Below are 26,803 nucleotides of genomic sequence, written 5' to 3'. Positions count from 1 at the left end.
AACTTAGCCAAGCGTGGCGGCTGGCGCCTATAATCCCAGCAGGAGGCTAAGGCAAGAAAATCCCTTGGACCTGGGGGGCGGAGGTTGTGGTTGGTCGAGTTTGTGCCACTTCACTCCAGCCTGGGTGAAAGAACAAAAACCCCATCACACACGCACAAAAAAAAGAAAAGATTTTGCTCTATTGTCTTCTGGCATGTATGGTTTCTAATAAGAAAACTGTCATAATTCTTGTTCTTCTCTTATATAATGCCTTCTTCTGGCTTCTTCTGGAACTTTATTAGTGATTTTCAGCTAATAATTATGATGTCTTTGATATGGATGGTGGTTTTTTTTTTTGAGATGCAGTCTTGCTCTGTCACCCAGGCTGGAGTGCAGTGGTGCCATCTCGATTCACTGCAACCTCCGCCTCCTGGGTTCAAGCCATTCTCCTGCCTCAGCCTCCCGAGTCGCTGGGATGCGTGCCATCATGCCCAGCTAATTTTTGTATTTTTAGTAGAAACAGGGTTTTGTTTTTGCCAGGCTGGTCTCAAATTCCTGACCTCAAGTGATCCACCTGCCTTAGCCTCCCAAAATGCTGGGATTACAGGCGTGAGCCACCCAGTGCCCATCTTTTTTTTTTTTAAATTTTTTTTGAGACTTGTGAATAAGTTAGGAACCTTCATTTCAAAGAGTAGATCAGCTGTTACAGCTCAAAGGATCATTTCTTCCTTAGGGAATAATTCTGAATCATCACATTTAAAGGATTTTATTCTAAAAACAAAAACCTATTTTCTCTTTTTTTAAAATTTTCTTGCAATAAGTTGGTAGTAGTTTCAATTTTGAATAGTCTGGACAGACGAATTAACTTATTACTGTTTCTGCTGTAGGCTCTTCGATACTTGGCAGAATGCCGTGCAAACAGAGAAAAGATGAAAGGAGAACTGGGTATGATGTTGAGCTTACAAAATGTTATACAGAAGTAAGTACAACAGACAGTGTCTCATTTATTTACATACATACTTATGTTACTTACTTACAGGGCCTCACTATGTTGCCCAGGCTGGGCTCAAGCGATCTTCCCACCTTGGCTTTCCAAAGTGCTGGAATTACAGGCATGGTTACTACTATTATTGGATTACTATGTTTTAATGTCCTATAGTTAACTGTTTTTAATCATTTAGCTGGCTGAGGGAGGAGAATCGCTTGAACCTGGGAGGTGGAGGTTGCAGTGAGCTGAGATCGTGCCATTGCATTCTAGCCTGGGCGACAGAACAAGACTCCATCTCAAAAAAAAAAAAAAAAAAAAGAAATTTCAATTTTAGGTAGAGAAAAATTACAAATTATTCAGGAAGTAGTTTATTACTGTAGGAAAATGGTGAAACTGAGGAACTATAAAATAAGCAAGTTAAGATGGTGCTGGTGGGGCATTTAATATTTCGTACATGCAGGACATGGTGGCTCATGCCTGAAATCCCAGCAATTTGGGAGGCCAAGGCAGGCGGATCACTTGTGGCCAGGAGTTCAAGACCAGCCTGGCCAACGTGGTGAAATCTCGTTTCTACTAAAAATACAAAAATTAGCTTGGTGTGGTGGCATGTGCCTGTAATCCCAGCTACGCGGGAGGCTGAGGCAAGAGGAACACTTGAACCTGGGAGGTGGATATTGCAGTGAGCTGAGATCTTGCCACTGCACTCTAGCCTGGGCAACAGAGCGAGACTGTGTCTCAAAAAAAAAAAAAGTATATAACCATTGTTGCTAATCTCTCATCTGTAACTGCTTTGTTTATCTAAGTAGACAGAAGCTTGTGTGACTTTCTAGATACAGTTTTGTAGTAAATTCTTAAGTTTATAATTAAAATAGTGGGAGTAGCCCCAGTAGCTATACTGGCAATTATAAGCATGCATACCCCCACTTTGCACATTGTTCGTATGAATATCAATACTTGGCTATTTCTCCCCTCATCCTGTTGCTGCTAATGTGGAAGCCACTAGAACTGGTTTGTAAGAGAAGCCCTAAAGCCCTAAGGAATCCATTGGATATAGTGGTTTATCTTCTGTGCAATGTATCTGGAATGGTTTCACCTCTATACTATCCTTGGAGTAATTGAAAAAATAATAACTCAGGGTTTTTTTGTTTGTTTGGTTGGTTTTTTGAGACAGGGTCTCACTGTGTTGCCGAGGCTGGAGTACAGTGGTATGATCACGGCTCACTGCAGCCTCAACCTCCCAAGCTCCAGCTCTTCTCCTACCTCATCCTCCCAAGTAGCTGGGACTACAGACATGTGCCATTATACCTGGCTAATTTTTTAATTATTTTGTAGAGACATGGTCTCACTATGTTGCCTAGGCTGCTCTCCTGGGATCAAGCAATCCTTCTGCCTCAGCCTCCCAAAGTGCTGGAATTACAGGCATGAGCCATCACACCCTGCCCAGATAGTTGTTGTTGTTGTTTTTTAATCAAACTAAATTCTTTTACAGGACCTCAGTTCAGAAAGGGTGCTAGAGAAGTGGTCAGAAGGATAGAAGCAGTGATTAACCAGGAAGAGGAGGGCTGGTTTAAGGATGATGACAGCAGAAGCATCTTCCTTTTTTTTTCTGAAGCGGGTCTAGTATGGTAATCAGTAGCAACATGTGGCAATTTAAATTAATTAAAATTAATGGCAGGGTGTGTTGGCTCACACCTGTAATCCCAGTACTTTGGGAGGCGGGTAGATCACCTGAGGTAAGGAGTTCAAGGCTAGCCTGGCCAACATAGTGAAACCCCATCTCTACCAAAAATATAAAAATTTAAAAATTAGCCAGGTGTGGTGGCAAGCGCCTGTAATCCCAGCTACTCAGGAGGCTGAAGCAAGAGAATCGCCTGAACCCAGGAGGCAGAGGTTGCAGTGAGCTAAGATCGTGCCACCACACTCTAGCTTGGGCGAGAGAATGAGACTCCCTCTCAAAAATAATAATAATAATAATAATAGTAATAATTAATTAAAATTAAAAACTCAGCTCCTCAGTCATATTAGCCATATTCCAGGTGTTTAGTCATGTCGCTAGTGACACTATTTCCATCATCTCAGAAAGTTCTGATGTAGAGTGCTGCTCTGAAATTTTTCTTTTCTTGTCTTTTTTCTTTTTGAGACTGAATCTCACTATGTCGCCTTGGCTGGTGCGACGTTAGCTCAGTGCAACCTCTGCCTCACAGGCTCAAGTAATCCTCCTGCCCTAGCCTCCTGAGTAGCAGGGAGTTAGGCCATCACATCCTGCTAATTTTTTTTTGTTTTGTTGTGGGTCTCATTCTGTTGCCCAGGCTGGAATGCAATATCGCGATCTTGGCTCACTGCAACGTCTGCCTCCTGGGCTCAAGCAGTTCTCCTGCCTCAGCCTCCCAAGTACCTGGGATTACAGGCGCCCACGACCATGCCTGGCTAATTTTTGTACTTTTAGTAGAGACAGTATTTCACCATGTTGGCCAGGCTGATTTCGAACTCCTGACCTCATGTGATCTGCCTGTCTCAGCCTCCCAAAGTATTGGGATTACAGGCGTGAGCCACTGCTCCTGGCCTTTTTTTATTTTTTATTTTTTTATATTTTTTTGGTAGAGATGGGGTCTCGACATGTTGCCTAGACTGGTTTCGAACTCCTAGACTCAAGTGATCCTCCTATCTCAGCCTTCCAACATGCTGGGATTACAGGTGTGAACCACCGTACCCAGCTGCTCTAAAATTTTCTTTTTTCTTTTTGAGACAAAGTCTCACTCTGTCACTCAGGCTTGAGTGCAATGGCTGTGATCTCAGCTCATTGCAACCTCTTCCTCTCAGTTTCAAGCGATTCTCCTGCTTCAGCCTCCCAAGTACCTGGGACTACAGGTGCATGACACCACACCCGGCTAATTTTTAGTAGAGATGAAGTCTCACCATTTTGGCCAGGCTGGTCTCGAACTCCTGGCCTCAGGTGATCCACCCGCACTCGGCCTCCCTGTAAGTGCTGGGATTACAGGCATGAATCACCACCCCCAGCCTGCTCTAAAATTTCTTTGCTTAACTGCATCTAGGGCTTTTTTTGTGTTTTGGATTATTTTTGTTTCATGGACTATTTACTGGCGAATTACTAAGTCAAAGATGTAAATATCTTTGTCTTTGTATCCCTGTTAATTGTTTTCAAATAATACCAATGATGCTTTTACCAGCAGTTACTTTTTTTTTTTTGAGATGGAGTCTTGCTCTGTAGCCCAGGCTGGAGTGCAGTGGCGTGATCTCAGCTCACTGCAACCTCTGCCTCCTGGGTTCAAGCGATTCTCCTGCCTCAGTCTCCCAAGAAACTGGGACTATAGGTGCCCGCCACACCTGGCTAATTTTTTGTATTTTAGTAGAAACAGGATTTCACCATGTTAGCCAGGATGGTCTCGATCTCCTGACCTCATGATCCACCCACCTCGGCCTCCCAAAGTGCTGGGATTACAGGTGTGAACCACTGTGCCTGGCCTGACAGTTCCCTTTTTATTAGATTTTCCGAACATTGGAATAGTTTCTTCACATCATAGTTCTCCTACCCTGTTTAATTTGAAATCAACTTTAAAAACAATTTAAACATCTCCGTTGAGACTGATAGAAAATGGATGGTTTGGATGGGGACATAATTCCACTGAAATTGATTTGGAAAACTTTTTACTTGGATTTTTCTGGTGAGACACTTTACATTAGGTTCTTAAAGGGATTAATGGCTGGGCGCTGTGGCTCATGCCTGTAATCTCAGCACTTTGGGAGGCCAAGGTGGGCATATCATGAGGTCAGGAGTTCGAGACCAGCCTGACCAACATGGTGAAACCCTGTCTCAAACTCCTAACCTCAAGTGATCCACCCACCTCAGCCCCACAAAGTGTTGGGATTACAGACATAAGTCACTGCGCCCGGCCTGGTTTTTTTTTTTTTTTTAAACTTAAATTCATAAGTTTCTCTAATCATTGTCTCTTCATGCCCTTTATAACTTGTTCTTGGCTGATATTTAAAATATCTGAGAACTTCAGTGACTTTTCAATAAACTCTAAAATAACTATCAATAAAAATGCTGAGACAGCTAATACAAATTAGTCTTTTTGATAGCTTCCTGTAACACACAGTTAAAGTCACCAAAAGTAACTTATCTCAGGTCAACAGTGGCCCAGAAAAGCACCTGATATAGTAATTGAGTGTCTGGAATACTGTCAGATTATCACCCCTGGAATTAAAGCTCTAAATAGCTAGAACATATACAATCTGAATATCGGAAAATGAAGTATTCGTACTCATTCAATAAATAACTTGCAAACATTTTTGTTAGGTTTTATGGAAGGTACAAAAAGGATACCTTCCTTCTCTTAAGGAGTTCATATACTTATAAAAGAAACAGAAAATTAAGATCAGTAGTATAAGTACAAGCATAGTACTCTGAATGCAAAGGGAGAATTCGGTTATTAGGTAGAGGCATTATATGGAAGGTGTTGGTTAAGCTGAGCCTTCAAACGTTGAAATAAGAGTTGGAAAGCCTGCAGTCTGGGTGAAGCTCTTCCAGCTAAGGAAAGGCCTAAACAAAACTTAAGGGTAGAAAGCACTCGAGAGCGAAGAACATATAAAAATGCATGGTCTTTGTAGGAGATGGCCAAGTGTCATAGTCAACCCAAAGAATAATAGAAGGACAAAATGAGCTGATGGAGATAGCCAAATGGGGCCAGATTTTAAGGCCTTGAGTGTACATTAAAGGGTTTGGGCTTAGTTGAGCCCATTGGTAGGTGAAATGAGAATTCTTTTCTTATGGTTACATGTACTTACTCTGTTCAATTCCACTAATAAGAGCCATTAGACTATTGTCCAGTGTGGTTAGCCACTCACTCTGTTTGGCAAATTAATTAAAGGTCTATAAAATTTTTTTAGTTGCACTAGCCACATTTCAAGGGCTCAGTAGCCTCATGTGAGTGGAGCGTGCAGCTATAGAACATTTCTATCACTGCAGAAAGATTATTGGACAGCATGGCCCCCTAGTTGTTGATGTGAGGATCTCTAGTAGGATTTAAAAGCTTAAGAATGAAAACTTTTGTTAGAGCTGTGGTTTTATGATAAATACATAATTTGTAATATGTAAAAAAAATGTAAATTAAAAAACAATTGGTTTCAACATACAAAGAAATCTTGAAATTAGTTGATAGTATGAATGATCCTATTCCAATTTGGTTTCTCCTTTTGGATTTTTGTATGTTGCATTTTCGTAAAAGTCAAGGTACTTTCAAATTGAGAGTTGAATGTTAGTGATAATACAGGAACATATTACAACCTGATCTTGTTAGTTGATTTTGTATTTAATTATTATTATTATTATTTTTTGAGACGGAGACTCACTCTGTCGCCCGGTTTGGAGTGCAGTGGCCGGATCTCAGCTCACTGCAAGTGCCGCCTCCTGGGTTTACGCTGCCTCAGCCTCCCGAGTAGCTGGAACTACAGGCGCCCGCCTAGTTTTTTGTATTTTTTTAGTAGAGACAGGGTTTCATCGTGTTAGCCAGGATGGTCTCCATCTCCTGACCTCATGATCCGCCCGTCTCGGCCTCCCAAAGTGCTGGGATTACAGGCTTTAGCCACCGCGCCCGGCCGTATTTAATTATTTTTATTAGGCTTTTTTTTTTTTTTTTTTGAGATGGAGTCTCCCTCTGTTGCCCAGGCTGGATTCCAGTGGTGTGATCTGAGCTCGCTGCAACTTCTGCCTCCCGAGTTCAAGCAATTCTCCTCTCTCAGACTCCTGAGTAGCTGGGATTACATGCGTGCGCCACCACACCCAGCTAATTTTTGTATTTTAGTAGAGATAGGGTTTTACTATGTTGGTCATGCTTGAACTCCTGACCTCAGTGATCCACCTACCTTGGCCTCCCAAAGTGCTGGGATTACAGGCATGAGCCATTGCGCCCAGCCAAATGTGTTTTTATACCTCTATAGTGATGGATTTTGAATCTCAATGAGCCACACGTTTAAAATGAAATTAGAAGATTGTTATAGACAAGATGCTTTTTCTACATTATTGATTATTCTAGGATTCACTGCTATTGCTTTTAAATTGAACAAAGCATTAGAGTGAAAGAAACAAGGCTCCTTTTAGTGGAGAAATAAAATTACAGAATCAGTAGAAGTGACAAGACTAATTATATATGTGTTTCTTTTCAAGAACTACAACTCCAGGAGAAACAAAACTTCTGGCCTCTGAAATCTATGACATTCTTCAGTCCTCCAATATGGCAGATGGTGATAGTTTTAATGAAATGAATTCACGTCGAAGGAAAGCTCAGTTTTTTCTGGGAACTACAAACAAACGTGCCAAAACAGTGGTTTTGCATATAGATGGCCTTGATGATACGGTAAGGTCTGTTAGATGGGAAAGAGAAATCATGTTATTAGTTTCTTCAGTGTCCCTTGCTAACAGTCTTTGAGAATAAATCTCGCTATCAGTATTTTACTAATACAAAGGGTCATTTTGTGCTAAAGAGGTCAATCATAGGATATAAGAATTTAAAATATTTATGTCCCTAATAATAGAACATCGAAATATGTGAAGTAGAACTTACAGAAATGGGGAGAAATAGAGAAATCCACAGTTAGAAACAGAGATTTTTAACACAGCTCTCAATTAATACAGGAAGCATACAGAAAATCAGTTAAGATATAGAAGACTCAAATAATGCTATCAACCAATTTAACCTAATTTTTATTTTATTTTATTTATTTATTTTTTATGTATTTTTTGAGATGGAGTCTCACTCTGTCACCCAGGCTAGAGCACAGTGGTGCAATCTTGGCTTATTGCAACCTCCGCCTCCCAGGTTCAGGTGTCTCTCCTGCCTTGGCCTCCCGAATGGCTGGAATTACAAGTGTGCGCCACCATGCCCAGCTAATTTTTGTATTTTTAGTAAAGGTGGGGTTTCACCATGTTGGCCAAGCTGGTCTCAACTCCTGACCTCAGGTAGTCCGCCCGCCGCAGCCTCCCAAATGCTCGATAACAGGGATGAGCCACCGTGCCCGGCCCAAAGCATGTTCTTTGAGCACAGTGAATGCAAATTAGAAATCAATAACAGAAAGATATCTGAAAAATTTCCCCCAAATTTGTGAAACTAAGTGACACATTTCTTTTTTTTTCCTTTTCTTTTTTCAGGAACAGGGTCTTGTTCTGTGGCCCAGGCTGGAGTGCAGTGGCACAATCATAGTCTACTACAGCCTTGAACTCCTGGGCTCAAGTAATCTTTCTGCCTCAGTCTCCTCAGTAGCTGGGACTACAGACATGTGCCACCATGCCTGGCTAATTTTTAAGTTTTTGCAGAGATGGAGTCTTGCTGTGTTGCCAGGTCTTAGACTCCTGGCCTCAACCAATCCTCCTGCCTCAACCCTGCAAAGAGCTTGGATTACAGGCGTGAAACACTGCACCTAGCAAAATAGCACATTTCTAAAGTAATCTATGAGTCAGTAAATAAAAGAGAAATTAGCATTTTGAACTGAATGAAAATGAAAGTGAACTGAATAAAAATGAAAGTATAGGCCGGGCGCGGTGGCTCACACTTGTAATCCCAGCACTTTGGGAGGCCAAGGCAGATGGATCATGAGGTCAGGAGTTTGAGACCAGCCTGGCCAACATAGTGAAACCCTGTCTCTACTAAAAATACAAAAATTAGCTGGGCATGGTGGTGCGCCTGTAGTCCCAGCTACTCGGGAGGCTGAGGCAGGAGAATCGCTTGAACCCAGGAGGTGGAGGTTGTGGCGAGCTGAGATCACGCCACTGCACTCCAGCCTGGGCAACAGAGTGAGACTCTGTCTCAAAAAAAAAAAAAAAAAAAAAAAAGTGAAGAAAGTGTAATAAAAATGAAAGTGTAGCTGAAATTTGTTGGAAGTAAACAATGTTTAAAGTGGAAATTCATTAACTCCAGATGCATAGCTGTTTATATACAAAAAAGAAAGGGTATCAAGTCAGTGACTTAATCTTCTATCTCAAAAAAATAGAAGAAGCTGAAGGGAATCACTGGATCTCAAGAGTTCAAGGTTATGGTGGTCTATGATTGTGTCACTACACACTCCTGTGTAGGCAACAAAAACCCTGTCTCAGAAAAAAAAAAGAAACTAGAAAAAGAGAGCAAATTAAAGCCACAACAAGCAGAAGAGAAGAAACAAGAAAGATCCGGGAAATGAAAAACAGTAGAGAAAAACCAATGAAATCAAAAGCTGGTGTTTGACATGATTGTTAAAATTGGTAAGCCTCTAGTCGAACAGATCAAGAGTAAAAAAGTCATAAATTATCAATATCAGAAATGAGAGAGGATACCACTATAGATCCTATAAACATCAAAAGGGTAAGTGAGGGGCCGGGCACGGTGGCTCACGCCTCTGTAATGCCAGCACTTTGGGAGGCTGAGGCAGGCGGATCACTTGAGGTCAGGAGTTTGAGACCAGCCTGGCCAACATGGTGAAACCCCATCTCTAATAAAAATACAAAAATTAGCCAGGTGTCATGGTGCAGGCCTGTAATCCCAGCTACATGGGAGGCTGAGGCAGGAGAATCGCTTGAACCCAGGAGGCAGAGGTTCAGTGAGTGGAGATCATGCCCTCCAGCCTGGGCGACAGCAAGACTCCATGTCAAAAAAAAAAAAAAAAAAAGGATAAGTGAATATTTTAAATACCTTTATGCCAATAAATTTCATAATGTAGATGAAACAGGTTTCATGAAAGACACAGATGACTGAAGCTCACTCAAGAAGAAACAGATGACCCGATTAATTGTATATCTACTAAAGAAATTGAATTTGTAGCTAAAAATCATGCCATAAATAAAACTTCAAGCCCAGATAGAAGCATGTTTTCTAGTGTCACTGGTTTTTAAATTTTTTTTTTTTTTTTTTTTTTTTTGAGACAGGGTTTTACTCTTGTTGCCCAGGCTGAAGTGCAATGGCACAATCTCGGCTCGCTGCAACCTCCACCTCCTGGGTTCAAGCCTTTCTCCTGCCTCAGCCTCCCAAGTAGCTGGGATTACAGGTGCCCGCCACCACACCCAGCGAATTTTTTATTTAGTAGAGACGGGGTTTCGCCATGTTGGCCAGGCTGGTCTCTAACTCCTGACCTTAGGTAATCCATCTGCCTTGGTCTCCCAAAGTGCTGGGATTACGGCATGATCCACTGCGGCTGGCCTTAAATTTTATTTTGTCAGCCTGGCACAGTGGCTCACACCTGTAATCCCAGCACTTTGGGAGGCTGAGGCAGGTGGATCACGAGGTCAGGAGTTTAAGACCAGCCTGGCCAACATGGTGAAACCTTGTCTCTACTAAACATACAAAAAATTAGTGGGGCGTGGTGGTGCACGCCTGTAATCTCAGCTACTCAGGAGGTTGAGGCAGGAGAATCCCTTGAACCTGGGAGGTAGAGGTTGCAGTGAGCCGAGATTGTGCCATTGTACTCCAGCCTGGGCAACAGGTGAGATCCCGTCACACACACACATTTCACACACACACACAAATGTTTATTTTGTCTATATTTTTAGTTGTTTAGAGGCTAGATCTGGTCCCTGTTAATCCATCTGGACTGCAACTGGAAGTTCCCCTGAAGTGACCTTGCACAGAGATTATATAACTTTACATATTTAGGGGTAGCAGTTGGTAGATTACCACTTACCTCTTTAGCAATGCCAGGTAGGTTACATTAGATTATTCACAGCTTTTTTCTGTTTTTTTTTTTTTTTGAGACAGAGTCTCACTATGTCCCCCAGGCTGGAGTGCAGTGGCGTGATCTCGGCTCACTGCAACCTTTGCCTCCCAGGTTCAAATGATTCTCCTGCCTTAGTCTCCCGAGTAGCTGAGACTACAGGCGCCCGCCACCATGCCCATCTAATTATTGTGTTTTTAGTAGAGACGTGGTTTCACCATATTGGCCAGGCTGGTCTTGAACTCCTGACCATGTGATCCACCTGCGTTGGCCTCCCAAAGTGTTGGGATTGCAGGTGTGAGCCATCATGCCTGGCCCACAGCTTTTTCTAGTCGTGTTTTAGGTGCTCAGCTCAGGATTTGGGGTTTAGTAAATGAGCTTGAGAAGAAACCTTCCATATGCATATTATCAGAGCCAAATCAGTCCACAGCTATCTTACTGAAAGTGGGATCACAAGACAATTTCTAGAAAGCAAGTTCTGATAAAGATAAATTGATTCACCGGAAGATCTTAAAATATATAAAATATCTCCAATACCGTATATTTAATTTTAATGAATAAGAATAATGTAGTTTCTTTTTAAAGCTAGCACAAATCAAATAATAAAACCCAGCAAAGCACACACAAAAATATAGGCTAGCCAGGTGTAGTGGCACATGCCTGTAGTCTCAGCTATGTGGGAGGCTAAGGCAGGAAGATCGCTAGAGCCTAAGAGTTCAAGACCAGCCTAGTCAACATAGACTCTATCTCAAAAAAAAAGAAACAGCAGAAACCAAACAAACAAACATATAGGCCAATGTATAGTGAAAACATGATTGCCAAAGTCCAAAATGAAATATTAGCAAGTTAACTCTAGTACTATACTATCATGTTAACATTTTTTTGGTGACATAGCCTGGCACTAGTGATAAGTTTATTCCATCGATTCTCTCATTCAGTTCTGACAAGCAGCACAGAGAGATGTATATCTTCTTTCTTTCTTTATTTGTTTTTGAGACAGAGTCTCACTCTGTCACCCAGGCTGGAGTTCAGTGTGACACGATCTTGGCTCACTGCAATCTCCGCCTTCCGAGTTCAAGCAATTCTCCTGCCTCAACCTCCCAAGTAGCTGGGATTAAAGATGCCCACCATCATGGCCCGCCAATTGTTTTGTATTTTTATAGAGATGGGGTTTCACTCTGTTGCCCAGTCTGGTTTTGAACTCCTGACCTCAAGTGATCTGCCTCCCTCGGCCTCCCAAAATGCTAGGTTATAATAGAAGGGGAAGTTGAGTTTAGAATGGTCAAATAACTTAACTGCTCCACCTATGTAACTTTAGCTTAGTCAACATTTTTTGGACTACTAGGTAGTGTGACTTCAGAATTGAACTTTTTTTTTTTTTTTTTTCAGATAGAGTTTTGCTCTTTTGCCCAGGCTGGAGTGAAGTGGCACGATCTCAGCTCACTGCAGCCTCCAGCCCCTGGGTTCAAGTGATTCTTGTGCCTCAGCCTCCCAAGTAGCTGGGGTTACAGGCACCCGCCACCACACCCGGCTAAGTTTTTTGTATTTTTAGTAGAGACAGGGTTTTGCCTTGTTGGTCAGGCTGGTCTTGAACTCCTGACCTCAGGTGATCCACCTGCCTCGGCCTCGCAAAGTGCTAGAATTACAAGCGTGAGCCACTGCTCCTGGCCCAGAATTGGACTTTTAATCACAATATTATAATTTCCTAAAAACAATCTAGTTTTGTCCTGGAATTGTAAATATGATTTAACATAATGAAATACTTTAGTATAATATCAGTAAGTCAATAATTTGATAATTTGCTATTGATACTGCTGTAAATACAGAAAATCCAGGAGAATGATCTGAAATTTCTTAAAAATATTTTTAAAATCCAGTGACATTATTAAATATATGGAAATCAGTCACTTCTTAAAAGGAGAAAAGTAGTTTTACTCTCTCAAGCAAAATAAACAGCTAGGAAGAGTGCAGGGGTATTTTTTCTTTTTTGTTTTTGGTTTTTTAAACTTAATGATCAGTGTGATAGTAGCAAGGGTATTTTTATTAAGAACATAAGAGACTTAATAAAAAAAATTAAATGTCCTCAGTGTTATAAGAAGACTGGAATAAGTGGAATGAAATGCCTGTTTCTGAAAGTTTGTAAGTATGTCAGTTCTTCCTAAATTTGTAGACTTAAAATAATCCCAATCATTCTGATGATTTTGGAAGTTTATTTCCCAATCTAAAAGTTCACATGGTAGAATGTACTAATTTTTACAATAAAAGGGAGCACCTAATGTTAGGCATTATTTTAGATACCAGGGATACAGTGATGACCAAAAAGCAAAACTTTTTCCTCTCCAGGAGCTAGCATAGTTGGAGGAGGCAGACAATAAGCTTGCTAAAAAAGTGTGTTAATTTATGTTGAAATAAAGATAAATTAGACTTACGAATCTCGTTTCTCATTGTGGCATGTGGTTGGCATTTAGTACCAGACTCTACCTGTGGTAAATTAGGCAAGTTGTTTTTCAACTTTTCACTTTACTCACATTTGAAATAAGAGATCAGATTAATAATATCCTCACTTATATATATTGTGCGAGCTTTACTTCACTTATAAGTTTACCTGGTGTTGAATATGTGGAAGAGATAAACATGGTGCTATTTGGCACCAATCCTGTAAGAGGGCTTCACCAAATGCAGGCCCCTGCAGAGCAGGGTCCAGACACAGTGCTCTAGATGAGCCCACTGTGGGCCCGTGCTGTGCCACAGACTGTCGTGTCCCAGGCCTCCCTGAGTAGGGTTGAAATGCAGAAGTAGGGAGATGAGCAATGATGTGAGCAGTTGTTCTGAAGGATGTGGAAATAAGTTTGAAAACTGGATATAGTCTACAGACTTGGCACATGGGTCAATTGCAGATTGACCCCTCAGAAATATAAATGAAAACCTGTTCTCAATACAGAAATCAGAAAATGTAGAGAGAGTGATTTGGTATGTGGGCCAGAGGTGGAGGGAGCTATGAGGAGAAAATGCAGTTACTTTTTCCAGTTTCACTTTGGATCTTGTATTGAGATGACCACTTGATGGTCAAGTGGGTATGTCTGACAGACAAATGAAAATAAGAAAGTCATATTGGAGTTAGTAATGTTAGTGATGGCTAAAGTGATGAGAATAGTCTCCTGAGGGTTGAAGCAGAAAGAAAGTCAGTGTAGGCAGTGGACTTTGGAGTTAAGGTGAGACAGAGCTGGAATAATCAGTGGGGAAGTGGAAGGCCAGGATAATGTAGTACCCTGCATTGAAGCATTGAAGAGTACATGTTATATTGTGTTTTGAAGAGTATTAGGAAAATGAGAACCACACAAAGTATGTCTAACCCTTGAGAATGCAATGGTAACCATAAGAATGCCATAAATGAATGATATAGTGATATTTATAATACCAGGTGATTTAATGAATAGGGACTTAAACAGTGAATGCTCACTAATTCTAACTTCAGTCTATTAGAATTTATCCCTGGAGATTTTTAGGCTAGAGTGTGGATCATAAACCTTTTCTTTTCTTTTTTTTTTTTTTGAGATGGAGTCTTGCTCTGTCACCCAGGCTGGAGTGCAGTGGCACAATCTCAGCTCACTGCAACCTCCACCTCCTGGGTTCAAGTGATTCTCCTCCCTCAGCCTCCCGAGCAGCTGGGACTACAGGCACGTGTCACCATGCCCAGCTGATTTTTGTATTTTTAGTAGAGACGGGGTTTTACCATATTGGCCAGGCTCTTCTTTAACTCCTGACCTCGTGATCTACCCGCCTCAGCCTCCCAAAGTGCTGGGATTACAGGTGTGAGCCACTGCGCCTGGTCAAACCTTTTCTTTATAGGACCAGAAAGTAAATATTTTTGGCTTTGTAGACCACGATGGTCTCTTTCATAACTACTAACTCTGTCTTAGCATGAAACTAGCCTCAGATAATATGTAAACAAATGGGTGTGCTTGTGTTCCCATAAAACTTTATTTACAAAAACAGCTGGTGGACTATGGTTTTCCCCACCTGTGAGCTAGAAGAACCTCTACTTTTCTGCTTTTTGGCATTTTTTTCCCCTGTATTGTGTTCTACTTTATTTAAGATGTAAATTAACCTTGGCTAACTTCTTTCTGATTAAAAAAATTATTAAAAGTGCATATTAGTATTGAAGCTTTAAAAATTTAGGAATTACTATTCTGTTGATCTTGTAAAATTTAAAAAATTTGACTAAGCACTCCCCGACTCTGTGCCCTGAAATAAGATGGTAAAACTGAAATAGGTCATTTGCTGCCTTCCCCCCTCCAAAATATAACTTGGTTTTAGCTGATTTATTACCTTTTATTTACCTATTTTCATAACAATTTGCTTTTACTTTTTCAGTCTCGGAGAAATCTATGTGAAGAGGCTTTGTTAAAAATTAAAGGTGTTATTAGCTTTACTTTTCAAATGGCTGTTCAAAGGTGTGTGGTGCGAATCCGTTCAGATTTGAAAGCTGAGGTAAGTATTTTAAAAGGCTTAATATGTTTGAGATTACAGGTAAACAATTCAGTTTCAAAATCGTTCCTTTTTATCTTGACTTAGGCTTTGGCATCAGCAATAGCATCAACCAAGGTTATGAAAGCTCAGCAAGTTGTGAAAAGTGAAAGTGGAGAAGAGGTAAAAGTTGTATTTAATTTTCTTTATATCTAACTCACTCGCAGTTATTTTTTATGGCTAGCAGATTGCCAGTATTTCTAAATTAATAGTACCAAGTATGTAAGGATGTGCTGTTTCTTGGTTAACAGTTAAGTATTTTAGAAATATAAAGAGATCTTTTGTAGATATCAGAGTCTGCTCTTGCTGATTTTTACATGGAAATAAAGGATATGTGTCTTCCTTGCATTTATTTTTAAATACTTTCTTCATAACCTTAACTAATTTTGACAATCCAAAAAATAAAGGTGTAACCACTGGGCAAGTAAATAGGGTGAAAATCCTTGTCTCTTGCTACTCTCTTCACTAGCTTTGTGATGGGGGAAACAAATATACCTTGAGCTCATTTGGGTTCCCATCTCATAGATGGGAGGTTCCATGGCTATCCAGTGGCCTGCAGTGGCTAGACACTTGCTTTAGTCATTATTACACAGAGAAAGGTTGCTCATTTACTCCTAGAATTTCAGCAGATCAGCTTCTGAGTTCTTACTTGTACTCTGCTTACTCCTTTCTGTATTGACGCTGCTCAGCAATTGGGCCTACTGTCACGTAAGAGGAAAATTTACCCTGAGAATAACCATGGTAATTAGAATAAGGAGTAAAGTTGATTTTGTAATAACTCTTAATATTTTCTGTATCAGATGTTGGTCCCATTCCAAGATACTCCTGTGGAAGTAGAACAGAACACAGAGCTACCTGACTACCTGCCTGAAGATGAGAGTCCCACAAAGGAACAGGACAAAGCGGTGTCCCGGGTTGGCTCACACCCAGAAGGTGGAGCTAGCTGGCTGAGCACAGCTGCAAACTTTTTATCCAGATCATTTTATTGGTGACTTCACTTTGGGGCTCAAGGACTGTGTGAACCAACAAGGGGCCAGTTTTCCATTGTTGTGGTGAACTGTCAAGTGCAATTTGCAATAAGTTATCATGAAAAGTTTTTAGATTACATGATTGCGTATGCTGCATTTTACATTTTATTGGACATTTTACCCCACTGAGTGGTAAAAAGGACAGAGGCTACGGATGGAGTTGCTTTGTTATGAAAGTATTTTGGTTTTGTTTTCTTTCATTTAATTGCCTCATATTTAAAAACCATGGGTCCACTGTTAAAACACACGTGTATGTGCAGCTTTAACATTTTATTTTACATGAAGCACGTGATTAGGAAAACTCGTTTTCTCCTCAAGCCTCAGGACCTACCTGAAGAGAAGTTTTCTTGTAGCTCAAGTTGTGCATGAATTACTGAATATTTTACTGTGCTTTTCTTCATGAAGGATACATGCTTTGTACTCTTCACTGAAAGCTGAAAACATTTCTTGTTACCATCTTTTGTGCCTTTTTATTTTGCCAACCATGTTTATAGAAAGGACATTACTAATGACATTTTGCAAATTAAAAACATTCATTTGAACATAGTAGTCCCCTAGAAAAACAACTCTACAAAAATTGTGCAGCCTTATTCATTATAATTTTAATAAAATTAACACAAAATCAGTCAAGAAGAAGGAAACATGTATATTAGCAAAGTGTTTTTGGAGACTATTTGAATGTGACCAAATGTGGTTCTGGTTGACTTCTTTTCACTTTGGCTTATATCAGCTCTTGAGAGTTAAATCTGATCATGATATTGCAAACAACTGGAAACGGTCTCTAGGCCTTACTTTGTGATTATACGTTATCTCCTGCTAGAAAAAGATAATGTAGTAAAGAACTGACAAACTGAAAAAAAGAAAACAAAAATCAAATGCCTATAATACCCTAATGCCACTTTGGTATAGAGTCTAACTTTAAAACATGAATTGCTCGACAGAATTCTATTCAGTAGGTGTTTCTTTGTATTGCCTTTTGTGAATTTATTATGAAAATGCTGCAGTTGTGTTGAATGAAAAAGACCCAAATTATAGCTTATGAAGAAATAAAGCCAGCATTGATCACTTAATCCTGTTTCTCATGTCCAGCCAGAAAAAAAGAACTTCAGTGAAGGTAAGATAAATAAATATATACATATATAATACTTTTTTTGGTAGATAAGTGCTAATTACATATATGTAATGCTTTATTAAATTTCTGAAATATTTGGTAACTAAAATTTTCTTTTTTGGAAATTAGTAAATCCAGATACGTATTAATGTTGATATGACTAAAAACAAGAAGAAATTGAAGTTTCTTTTCATCAACATGTAGAGCTGCTATTTTACTATTTGGAGAATATGATGTGAAAATTGGACCCCAAAGGGTTTCCTTGTGTTTTCATTGTAAAATACCATCATCAGTGAGAGTCTTGAGTTCACTAACATTATCACCTTCTGGAGAGATAGTTACTGGAGGCATTGAGGATGATATTTTTTTTTTCATGTGTTTGGTTTCTCATTCAAGTGACACGCACAAACTGAAAACAAACAAACAAACAAACAAAAAAAAACAAAAAAAACAACAACTTTCAGGGCACCTATTGCTCTAAATGCATAATATAACTTGCTGCCAGAACCAGATGTATTGAAAAATGAAAATAAAACCACCTTCTTTCTATAGCCATTAAAGCAAAGTTTACTGTTCTAACAAATTTGTATTTTATTTTGCATTGCCACACATCTGCTTATTTAAAAACTACATCCCTTTGGTAGTAATGTTTCAGGACAAGTAGGTATTACTGCTTGATGTTTGTGTGTTCTAATTCTAAGAGTTCTTTATTCCAGATCATATAGAGCAGTTAAGGCAACTGTAACAGCATTTTTTGAAATACATTGTAAAATAATAAAAGGTAACATAATTAAAATTGAGTGGATATTATATACTTGTGGTATAAGTATTATTGATTATTTTTAAATTTTATTTTAAGTTCTGGGATACATGTGCAGAATGTATCATAGGTATACATGTGCCATGGTGGTTTGCTATACCTGTCAACCCGTCATCTAGGTTTTAAGCCCCTCGTACATTAGGTATTTTTCCTAATGCTCTCCCTCCCCTTCCCCCCACCCCCCGACAGGCCCTGGTGTGTGATGTTTCCCTATGTTGATTACTCTTAAGCCTGTGTGTACACACATTGCCTGGCACACTTTCCCAGTTCCCTGCAGTTGTGCCACCTAATTCCCACGCATCCTCCATTTGTTTCCTTCCTGACACCACACCTGCCTCTCCCCAGATTGGATCGCTGCTCCTGTGCATATACTCATTGTAGCATCTATCACATTGTATCAAAATTGCATATTTACCAGTGTCTCTTCCCTACTAAGCTCTCTGAGAAGAGAATCTTTCTTTTTTAAGTTTTGCTTTGCATTGACACATAATATTTGTGCATATTTATGGGGTACAATAATGATGTGAGTCTTCACATTAACATTGTAACTGTGCCTGACTTATAGTAAATGCTCAGTTTTTTTAGGGGAAATGAGCAAAGTTTTTTAAAAAATCAGTAAAACATAAACATACTTGTTGGGCAAAAGGAAAAATGTCATATGTATTTTTTCTGGGCATGCTCATTTCTGACTTATCAATATTTAACACATTTTAGCCAGGCACAGTGGCTCATACCTGTAATCCCTGCATTTTGGGAGGCCGAGGTGGGGAGGATTGCTTGAGCCCAGGAGTTTGAGACCACCCTGGGGAACATGGTGAAACCCTGACTGTACAAAAAAAAAAAAAAAAAATTAGCTAGCTGTGGTGACAAGTGCCTGTAGTCCCAGCTACTTGGGAGGCTGAGGTGGGAGGATTGATTGGGCCTAGAAGATTGAGGCTGCAGTGAGCCGCAATAATGCCAGCCTGGATGACACAGTGAGACCCTATCTCAAAAAAAAAAAGCAAATGTCTTCATTTATTTTGTCATTTGGTTTTTATTTTTAAAAAATGGGAGGGGGCATAATATTTGCTCCATTGAATGGAGCTAGAATTATCCTGATTCTTAGAGAATTTTTACAGGAGAAAATGATATACATAAAATAGTGGTTTTTATTTTCTGTTTTATAACTGATAAGCTGTGTGGTCCTAGGCAATATTTTAATCTCTAAACTTTTTTCATTAGTAAAATGGAGATGATTCCTCTGCCTCATGGGGCCATTATTAAGATCCAGTGAGAGATGAGTGTTTTGAAAACTAAAAATTTACCAGTGTGCAATGGATTTATTGTTACTGGAAATTTCTCAAGTGGTAACCCTTTTTTTTTTTTTTTTTTTTAAGAAGTCTTGTTCTGTTGCCCAGGCTGGAGCGCAGTGTTGTGATTTTGGCTCACTGCAACCTCCGCCTCCAGGGTTCAGGCGATTCTCATGTCTTAGCCTCCCCGGTAGCTGGGATTACAGGCACCTGCCACCAAGCCTGGCTAATTTTTGTATTTTTAGTAGAGACAGGGTTTCACCGTGTTGGCCGGGCTAGTCTTGAACTTCTGACCTCAAGTGCTTTGCCCTCCTTGGCCTTCCAAAGTGCTGTGATTACAGATGTGCGCTACCTTGCCTGGCCTTCAAACACTATTCTAATCATGCTTTATCTGACTCCTCATCGTCCCGTCTTCACACATCCAATCAGAGAGTTTTTGTTTTTTGAAATTTTTATTTATTTTTATTTTTTTTAGGCTTAGTCATCTGCTCTTTGATTTTTATCTAAATTTTCTCCCTTGGATAATTCATTTATTGTCAGGATTTTAATTACCTTTTTGTAGATAATTTCTAAACCTCCACTGTACTGTCAACTTTGATTGCACTTTTTTTCCTTTGCAGTACCTATCAAATGTAAAGTCTGAATTTTAATTTTTGTTAGAACTGAGCTCATGGTAGGCATGCAATAAATTTTAACAAAAATGAATTCTGTGCCATGTACTATGCTAATGCTTTACAAATATTTATTCACTGAACCCTAAACCACTATGAGATAGGTAATCTTAAATCACAGTTTTACAGATGGGGAAAAACGAGACAGAGATTAAGTAACTCATTGGTGCCAGGTTATGGACCTAGTAAGTGGGGAAGCCAGGACTCAAACCTGGGCATTTTGGCTCCTGAGTCTCTACTCCGCCAGAAGGCAGCCTGCATCTTGTGTTCCCCCACTGTGCCTTTCCAGATTTACTACCACCCTTCTAGTCCAGACCCTTTGCCTTGTATCTGGTCTGGGGACTTAATTCAGGTACCTGTTAGCAGTCAGAAACTCAGTGTCTGGAGACCAGAAAAGTTAGGTATATAAAAGCAATAAGCCTAGTCAGGCGACAGCACAGGAAAACACAGCAGCTGTCTAAAGGAAACCACATTATCCTCATATGGGTGGCTGGCTTTGAGAATGCACAGCTTTTGGACTCTATGGCTTTTCCAGCCCCATCAGACACTACCAGAGCCATATAAGATATGCCTGTTGGCCAGAAATAGGCTACTCTTCCTCCTAGAATAGCCCATTCTGTTCTATCAGTTTCATCTTAATAGTATTTTCATCATTTTCAGCTCTAATGTCAACAAAAGCCTATGGACTGAAGTTTAGACTTGTTTTGTGCAGCATCAAAAATGCCCTGAGAGTTTAGTCGCCAGCCTAGCCTTTCATAGTTTTGCTAGGATTAGTTCAGACTATGGAAGGCACAGTTGTATATCTCATTGTTAGAATAACAGTCTGCTTTATTTAGCCTTGCCTATTATAGCATAAATATTCCATTTTCATCCTACCCTCTAGATCTTTTTTGTAATCTTTTTGGGAATTTCCTCCTTTATACTCTTCTTTAAAATATTTTGTTATGAAAATAAGCTCAATATATTACAGAAATGCATAAGAAAGCACAAACCACCTGTCATGTCACAACATAGACAGTCTAGGTAACTGTGAACATCCTGTTTCTTTTTATTTTCATTTATCTTTTTACAATTTTTTTTACATTGGCAACATTTTCAAAATAGGCATCCAGAACTGGGTGTGGTGACATGTACCTGTAGTCCTAGCTACTCAGAAGGCTGAGGCAGAAGGATTGCTTGAGTACAGGAGTTCAAGTTAAGCCTGGGTAACATGGCAAGACTCCATCTTGTAAAAATAGGCATCCAGGGTCGGGCATGGTGGCTCACACCTGTAATTCCAGCAGTTTGGGAGACTGAAGTGGGCAGATCATCTGAGGTCAGGAATTCGAGACCAGCCTGACCAACGTGGTAAAACTCCATCTCTGCTACAAAATTAGCCAGGCGTGGTGGCACATGCCTGTAATCCCAGCTATCAGGAGGTTGAGGCAGGAGAATTCCTTGAACCCAGGGGGGCAGAGGTTGCAGTGAGCCGAGATTGCACCATTGCATTCCAGCCTGGGCAACAAGAGTGAAACTCCGTCTCAAAAAAAACAAAAAAGCATCCAGCAGAAAGTCCTGCTTGTCTTCTTTTGAACCTTAGTTATTGGTTCCTCTAACCAGGGACAGCCATTTTTACTAATTTTTTATGCCCATCAGAGATATTCTACAAATTTACTAACTTTTTCATATTTTTTTCCCACGCAAATGGTAGTATGATATCCTGCACCTACTTTTTTCCCTTAAAGTGTATCTTAGAAGTTACTGTATATTCATGTATAAAGCAGCTCCCTTCTTTTACAGCTTCAAAGTATTATACTGTATTAATGTTCCATGATTTATTTAGTGCTTTGTAATCTTTTGCTCTTAAAAAAATAGTGCTGTATAAGTATAGCTGTAGGAATGATTCTTGATGTGGAAATGGGCCAAAAGCTAGGTTTTTAATTTTGATAGTTCTTGCCTCCTTAGAGAGTATTCCAGCAAGGTGTGAGAGTGGTTCCCCTCAACTTCTCACTGTGTTATCCCATGTTGGCCAGGCTGGTCTCAAATTCCTGACCTCAGGTGATCCACCCGCCTCAGACTCCCAAAGTGCTGGGATTATAGGCGGGAGCCACTGTGCCCAGCCTTAACAACTTTTAACACTACTTGAGCACTTACTATATCCCACACTATCTATTGGACCTTTACTTGTGTTATCTCCTTTAATTATTACAGTGGTCCAGTGAGCTGGGCTTTTTCTTACCCATTTTACACAGGAAACTAAAGCTTAGAAATAAAGCAACTGGTCATATCACCCTGAACGTGCCCGATCTTGTCTGAAATAAAGTAACTGGTCTTAAGTACACTTAAAAACTAATCAGTGGCAGGGCTGGTATTTAAATCTCAGAGGAATAATTACTATGAACGAGAGTGAGCCCAGGTTGAGAAGCATGATTTAGTTCTTGCACATTTAAGATTTTTATTGTTTTTTCTTTCTTTTTGTATTCTTTTCAACATTTTCAGCATTTTTCAACATCAGCCATTTGATTTTTTCTACTCTTCTGCTTCTAAGCATTTAATGGCTTACTGTGTCAAGTCTAAATTCTTATGTTTTCAGGAATCACCATAACCTGCTCTCCTTTCCTGTGAATTGACCTGACACTCTTATTTTTACTTAAATTGACATCTTTTTTTGAGACGGAGTCTTGCTCTGTCACCCAGGCTGGAGTGCAGTGGCCGGATCTCAGCTCACTGCAAGCTCCGCCTCCCGGGTTTATGCCATTCTCCTGCCTCAGCCTCCCGAGTAGCTGGGACTACAGGCGCCAGCCACCTCGCCTGGCTAGCTTTTTGTATTTTTTAGTAGAGACGGGGTTTCACCGTATTAGCCAGGATGGTCTCGATCTCCTGACCTCGTGATCCGCCAGTCTCGGCCTCCCAAAGTGCTGGGATTACAGGCTTGAGGCACCATGCCCGGCCCTTGACGTCTTTAAACTTCAGTAAAACTTGCATTGTGTGCTTGGGAGTCCACTCATTCTCTTCTCCTCAACTTAAAAAATTCTATCTGTTCTTTAAGAACTGGCTATTCCATGAAGCTGTCCATGTTTGTTTTGATTCTTGCTGATTTATTTCCCAGTTGTTCAAACTTTTTCAGCACTTAAACAGTCTGCTGTATATTTAGCCACTGATTTTGTGTCATTTGTATCTTCGTTCCTTAATGGGTTCATTATGTAGATTATGACAGCAGAGATCTCTTTCATACCTTGTGCTTCCCCTTTTGCACTGCCCTCTTCCTTATCAAGCCAAATTGAAGCCTAACCCCAAACCTCCTCTTTACTGGTGGCTTCAGGACCAGCCTGTATCCTGAGGTTCTTTCTGGCCCTTACTGACTCTGAAGTCCTTTTCTAACCAATTCTCCTCTGGTAAGAAGTTTAATAAGTTGTGTAAGTACTATTTTTCTCATGTTTAATTATTTGAAGTGGAAGATAGTACATTAGGACACATTAACACTAATACTCTGTGATCTGTAGCAAATAGAAATATTTCCAGTTATGCAGAAGGAACAAAATTGGGCAATGGAAAATGCACTTTTAGGGGAAAAGTATTTATGTGATTGGTTGAAAAGGAAAAATTTTACTTTAGAAATGAATTAGAAAACTGATAGGTAAGAAAGTGGCATAGAATGAATTGAAGATGATAGTAGGGAATAAAAGAAGATGGAAAAAGAAATACATGGAAAATCAACTTTACCTACCTTAAAACAGAGTTAAAGCAAATGTGGATGACACCGTAAAGCAGACTGAGAAAGAGCTGAGTCAGAAGCCAGACTCAGTTTTAGGAAATAAACTTCAAGGGAAAAATGAGTCATCACCTCTCAGTGCAGAAGCTCAGAGAAAAAGTACACTGCTTTAAGATAACTTGTATGTAAAAATAAAGATGTATACAGTAAAACTGTTGCTTATATGGGTGTTTACGCTTTTAGTTTTGATTTTACTTCTTTTTTTTTTTTTTTTTTTTTGAGATAGACTCTTGCCCTGTGTCCATCCTGGAGTGCAATAGCGCAATCTCAGCTCACTGTAACCTCTGCCTCCTAGGTTCAAGTGATTCTCCTGTCTCAGCCTGCCGAGTATTTCGGATTACAGGCGCACGCCACCATGCCCAGCTAATTATTTGTATCTTTAGTAGAGATGGGGTTTCACCATGTTGGCCAGGTTGGTCTCTAACTCCTGACCTCGTGATCCACTCGCCTTGGCCTCCCAAAGTGCTGGGATTACAGGTGTGAGGCACTGCCCGGCCTGATCTTTTACTTAACTTTTTTTTGTTTTTAGATGGAGTTTTGCTCTTGTAGGTCAGGCTGGAGTGCAATGGCACGATCTCGAATCACTGCAACCTCCACCTCCCAGGTTCAGGCGATTCCCCTGCCTCAGTCCTCCCGAGTAGCTAGAATTACAGGCACACGCCACCACGCCCAGCTAATTTTTATATTTTTAGTAGAGACAGGGTTTTGCCATGTTGGCCAGGCTAGTCTCGAACTCCTGACCTCAGGTGATCCGTCCGCCTCAGCCTCCCAAAGTGCTGGTATTACAGGCATGAGCCACTGCTCCCAGCCCTTTTATTTGACTTTTAATGGAAGTATTATATATAGTAAAACTCGTAGAGATGGAAATCTACAGGAATTTTTCTCCTGTGATTGAATAGTAAATAACAAGTATAGGCAACTGTAAGGTAATGAGTTAAAGAAAAATCGAGATCCTGATCGATTAGTTACAGTCTAAGATGGGAAAGAAAATCAGTATTTTTCCTTCACTATAAAGTGTCCTAATGTTATAATAAAATAGGCCAAGGGCTGGGCGCGGTGGCTCATGCCTGTAATCCCAGCACTTTGGGAGGCCGAGGCAAGTGGATCACTTAAAGTCAGGAATTCGAGACCAGCCTGGCCAACACGGTGAAACCCTGTCTCTACTAAAAATACAAAAATTAGCTGGGCGTGGTGGCAGGTGCCTATAATCCCAGCTACTTGGGAGGCTGAGGCAGGAGAATCGATTGAACCCGGGAGATGGAGGTTACAATGAGCCGAGATTTTGCCACTGTAGTCCAGCCTGGGTGACAAGATTGAATCTCCATTTCAAAAAAAAAAAAAAAAAAAATAGGCCAAGCGATGTCTTACCACCTCCACCAAAGTTTTATTAGAAACAAAAAATGAAAGTACTTTTTTACGCTATATGGTATGGCCTTTCTGGTTGGTGAAATTCAGGGAAGACATAGAGAAAGAGAAATGCCAACAATTCCCGACTCATGCTAAAGGGAGTCACAGGCTTCTACCTGAGTATAGCACTTAAAGGGTATTTTTTTTTTTTAGTTACGTCATTAAAGTCGGTTACCAAATATTTGAAAACCTACATTGTTCCATTCTTGGTGCTACTTGGTGGAATTACAGAGAGGATCTTCACAGGATTCATAGTCTTATGCGAAGGAAGGTCATAGGACAGATAACCACAAATGTGTTGTATCAGGAAGTTACACAGTAGGTTTGGAAGACCTAGTGTTTGTGGGGTTGGGCAGTGGGAAAATCAGGGTAGGCTTTCTGGATAAATTGTGGTTTAAGCCAGAACTTGAAAGATAAGCAGGAGTTAGTTGGCCAAGTGGGGGCAGGGAGAGCATTCCAGCCAAAGGGACCCCCATTGTGACAGCTTTGAGTGAGGCTGCTGGGTCAAATCTAAGATGATGTTGAAATGTTGGTGGAGACTAGATTGAACAAGATTTTGCAGGCTCTTCGAGTCCCTGAATATTATAGTATTTCTTCTCCTAATGTCAGTAGTTCAATTGGTATTAAATCTTTGTATGTTAAACTAATAATAGCTACCATTTATTATGCTTTGTAGTTGCTAAGTGGTTTTGTCTAGTATTTGATCTTAACAATCCTATGAGCTCTGTTTGAAAAAAAAGTGGACTTCACATATGGGAAACATTGAGCATGGTTCAGTACTTGCCTAAGATGAGACTAGTCAGGTTACAGTGTGGAGAGTGGATTGGAGAGGAGAAAAGTGGATATGAGGCTACAAAGTTGCAAGGCTTTTACTAACACATACAGTACAGGGGCAATGCTGGATGGTAAGTAGCAGTGAACATGGAGAGAGGTGACATGTTTGGGAGATTATACTTTAAGGCTGTATCGCAGAAGAATGTGATGATTTGTTGTGAGGGAAGACTCCCAGGATTCTTAGTAGCTGCGCTGATGGTCTTGTTGCGCACTGAGCAAGGAGACACTGTTAGGATAGGATTGTGGGCAAGGATACCAAAGGGGGGGTCCAGGGATGCATGTTTTAAGATGGGGGAGAGACAAGTATTTAAATGCTGGTGGGATGGATTCAGGAGATAGATCAGATATAGAAGAGAATGTTTGGCTGGGCGCGGTGGCTCACGCCTGTAATCCCAGCGCTTTTGGAGGCCGAGGTGGGTGGATCACGTGAGGTCAGGAGTTCGAGACCAGCCTGACCAACATGGCGAAACCCCATCTCTACTTCAAATACAAAATTAGCTGGGTGTGGTGGCACATGCCTGTAATCCCAGCTACTCCGGAGGCTGAGGCAGGAGAATCGCTTGAACCTGGGAGGCAGAGGTTGCAGTGAGCCAACATCACACCATTGCACTCCAGCTTGGGGAACAGGAGCGAAACTCTGTCTCAAAAAAACCAAACCAAAACAAAAAATTTAAGCACAGTGAGAATGTGCTCAGTCTTAATAAT

The 26,803-nt window shown here is 40.4% G+C and overlaps 1 protein-coding gene across 2 annotated transcripts in view; it reads left to right on the top strand.

Annotated features, from left to right (window-relative positions):
• ARMC1 (armadillo repeat containing 1) overlaps positions 1 to 18,136 on the top strand; it is a 31,892-nt gene extending 13,756 nt beyond the window's left edge. Inside the window, exons 3-7 of one of the 2 annotated variants that reach the window (XM_023222391.1) lie at positions 867 to 958; positions 7,152 to 7,341; positions 15,035 to 15,151; positions 15,236 to 15,310; positions 15,988 to 18,136. In XM_023222391.1, the coding sequence (XP_023078159.1) occupies positions 867 to 958; positions 7,152 to 7,341; positions 15,035 to 15,151; positions 15,236 to 15,310; positions 15,988 to 16,179 (666 nt within the window). In that variant the 3' untranslated portion in view covers positions 16,180 to 18,136. The remainder of the gene's footprint in view (positions 1 to 866; positions 959 to 7,151; positions 7,342 to 15,034; positions 15,152 to 15,235; positions 15,311 to 15,987) is intronic. The other variant, XM_023222392.1, reaches the window with a different exon arrangement.
• The last annotated feature ends 8,667 nt before the right edge of the window (positions 18,137 to 26,803 follow it).

This window comes from Piliocolobus tephrosceles, chromosome 7 (genome assembly GCF_002776525.5).
Source record: "Piliocolobus tephrosceles isolate RC106 chromosome 7, ASM277652v3, whole genome shotgun sequence".
Classification (NCBI taxonomy): domain Eukaryota; kingdom Metazoa; phylum Chordata; class Mammalia; order Primates; family Cercopithecidae; genus Piliocolobus; species Piliocolobus tephrosceles.
This window is presented reverse-complemented; position numbering and strand designations above follow the sequence as displayed.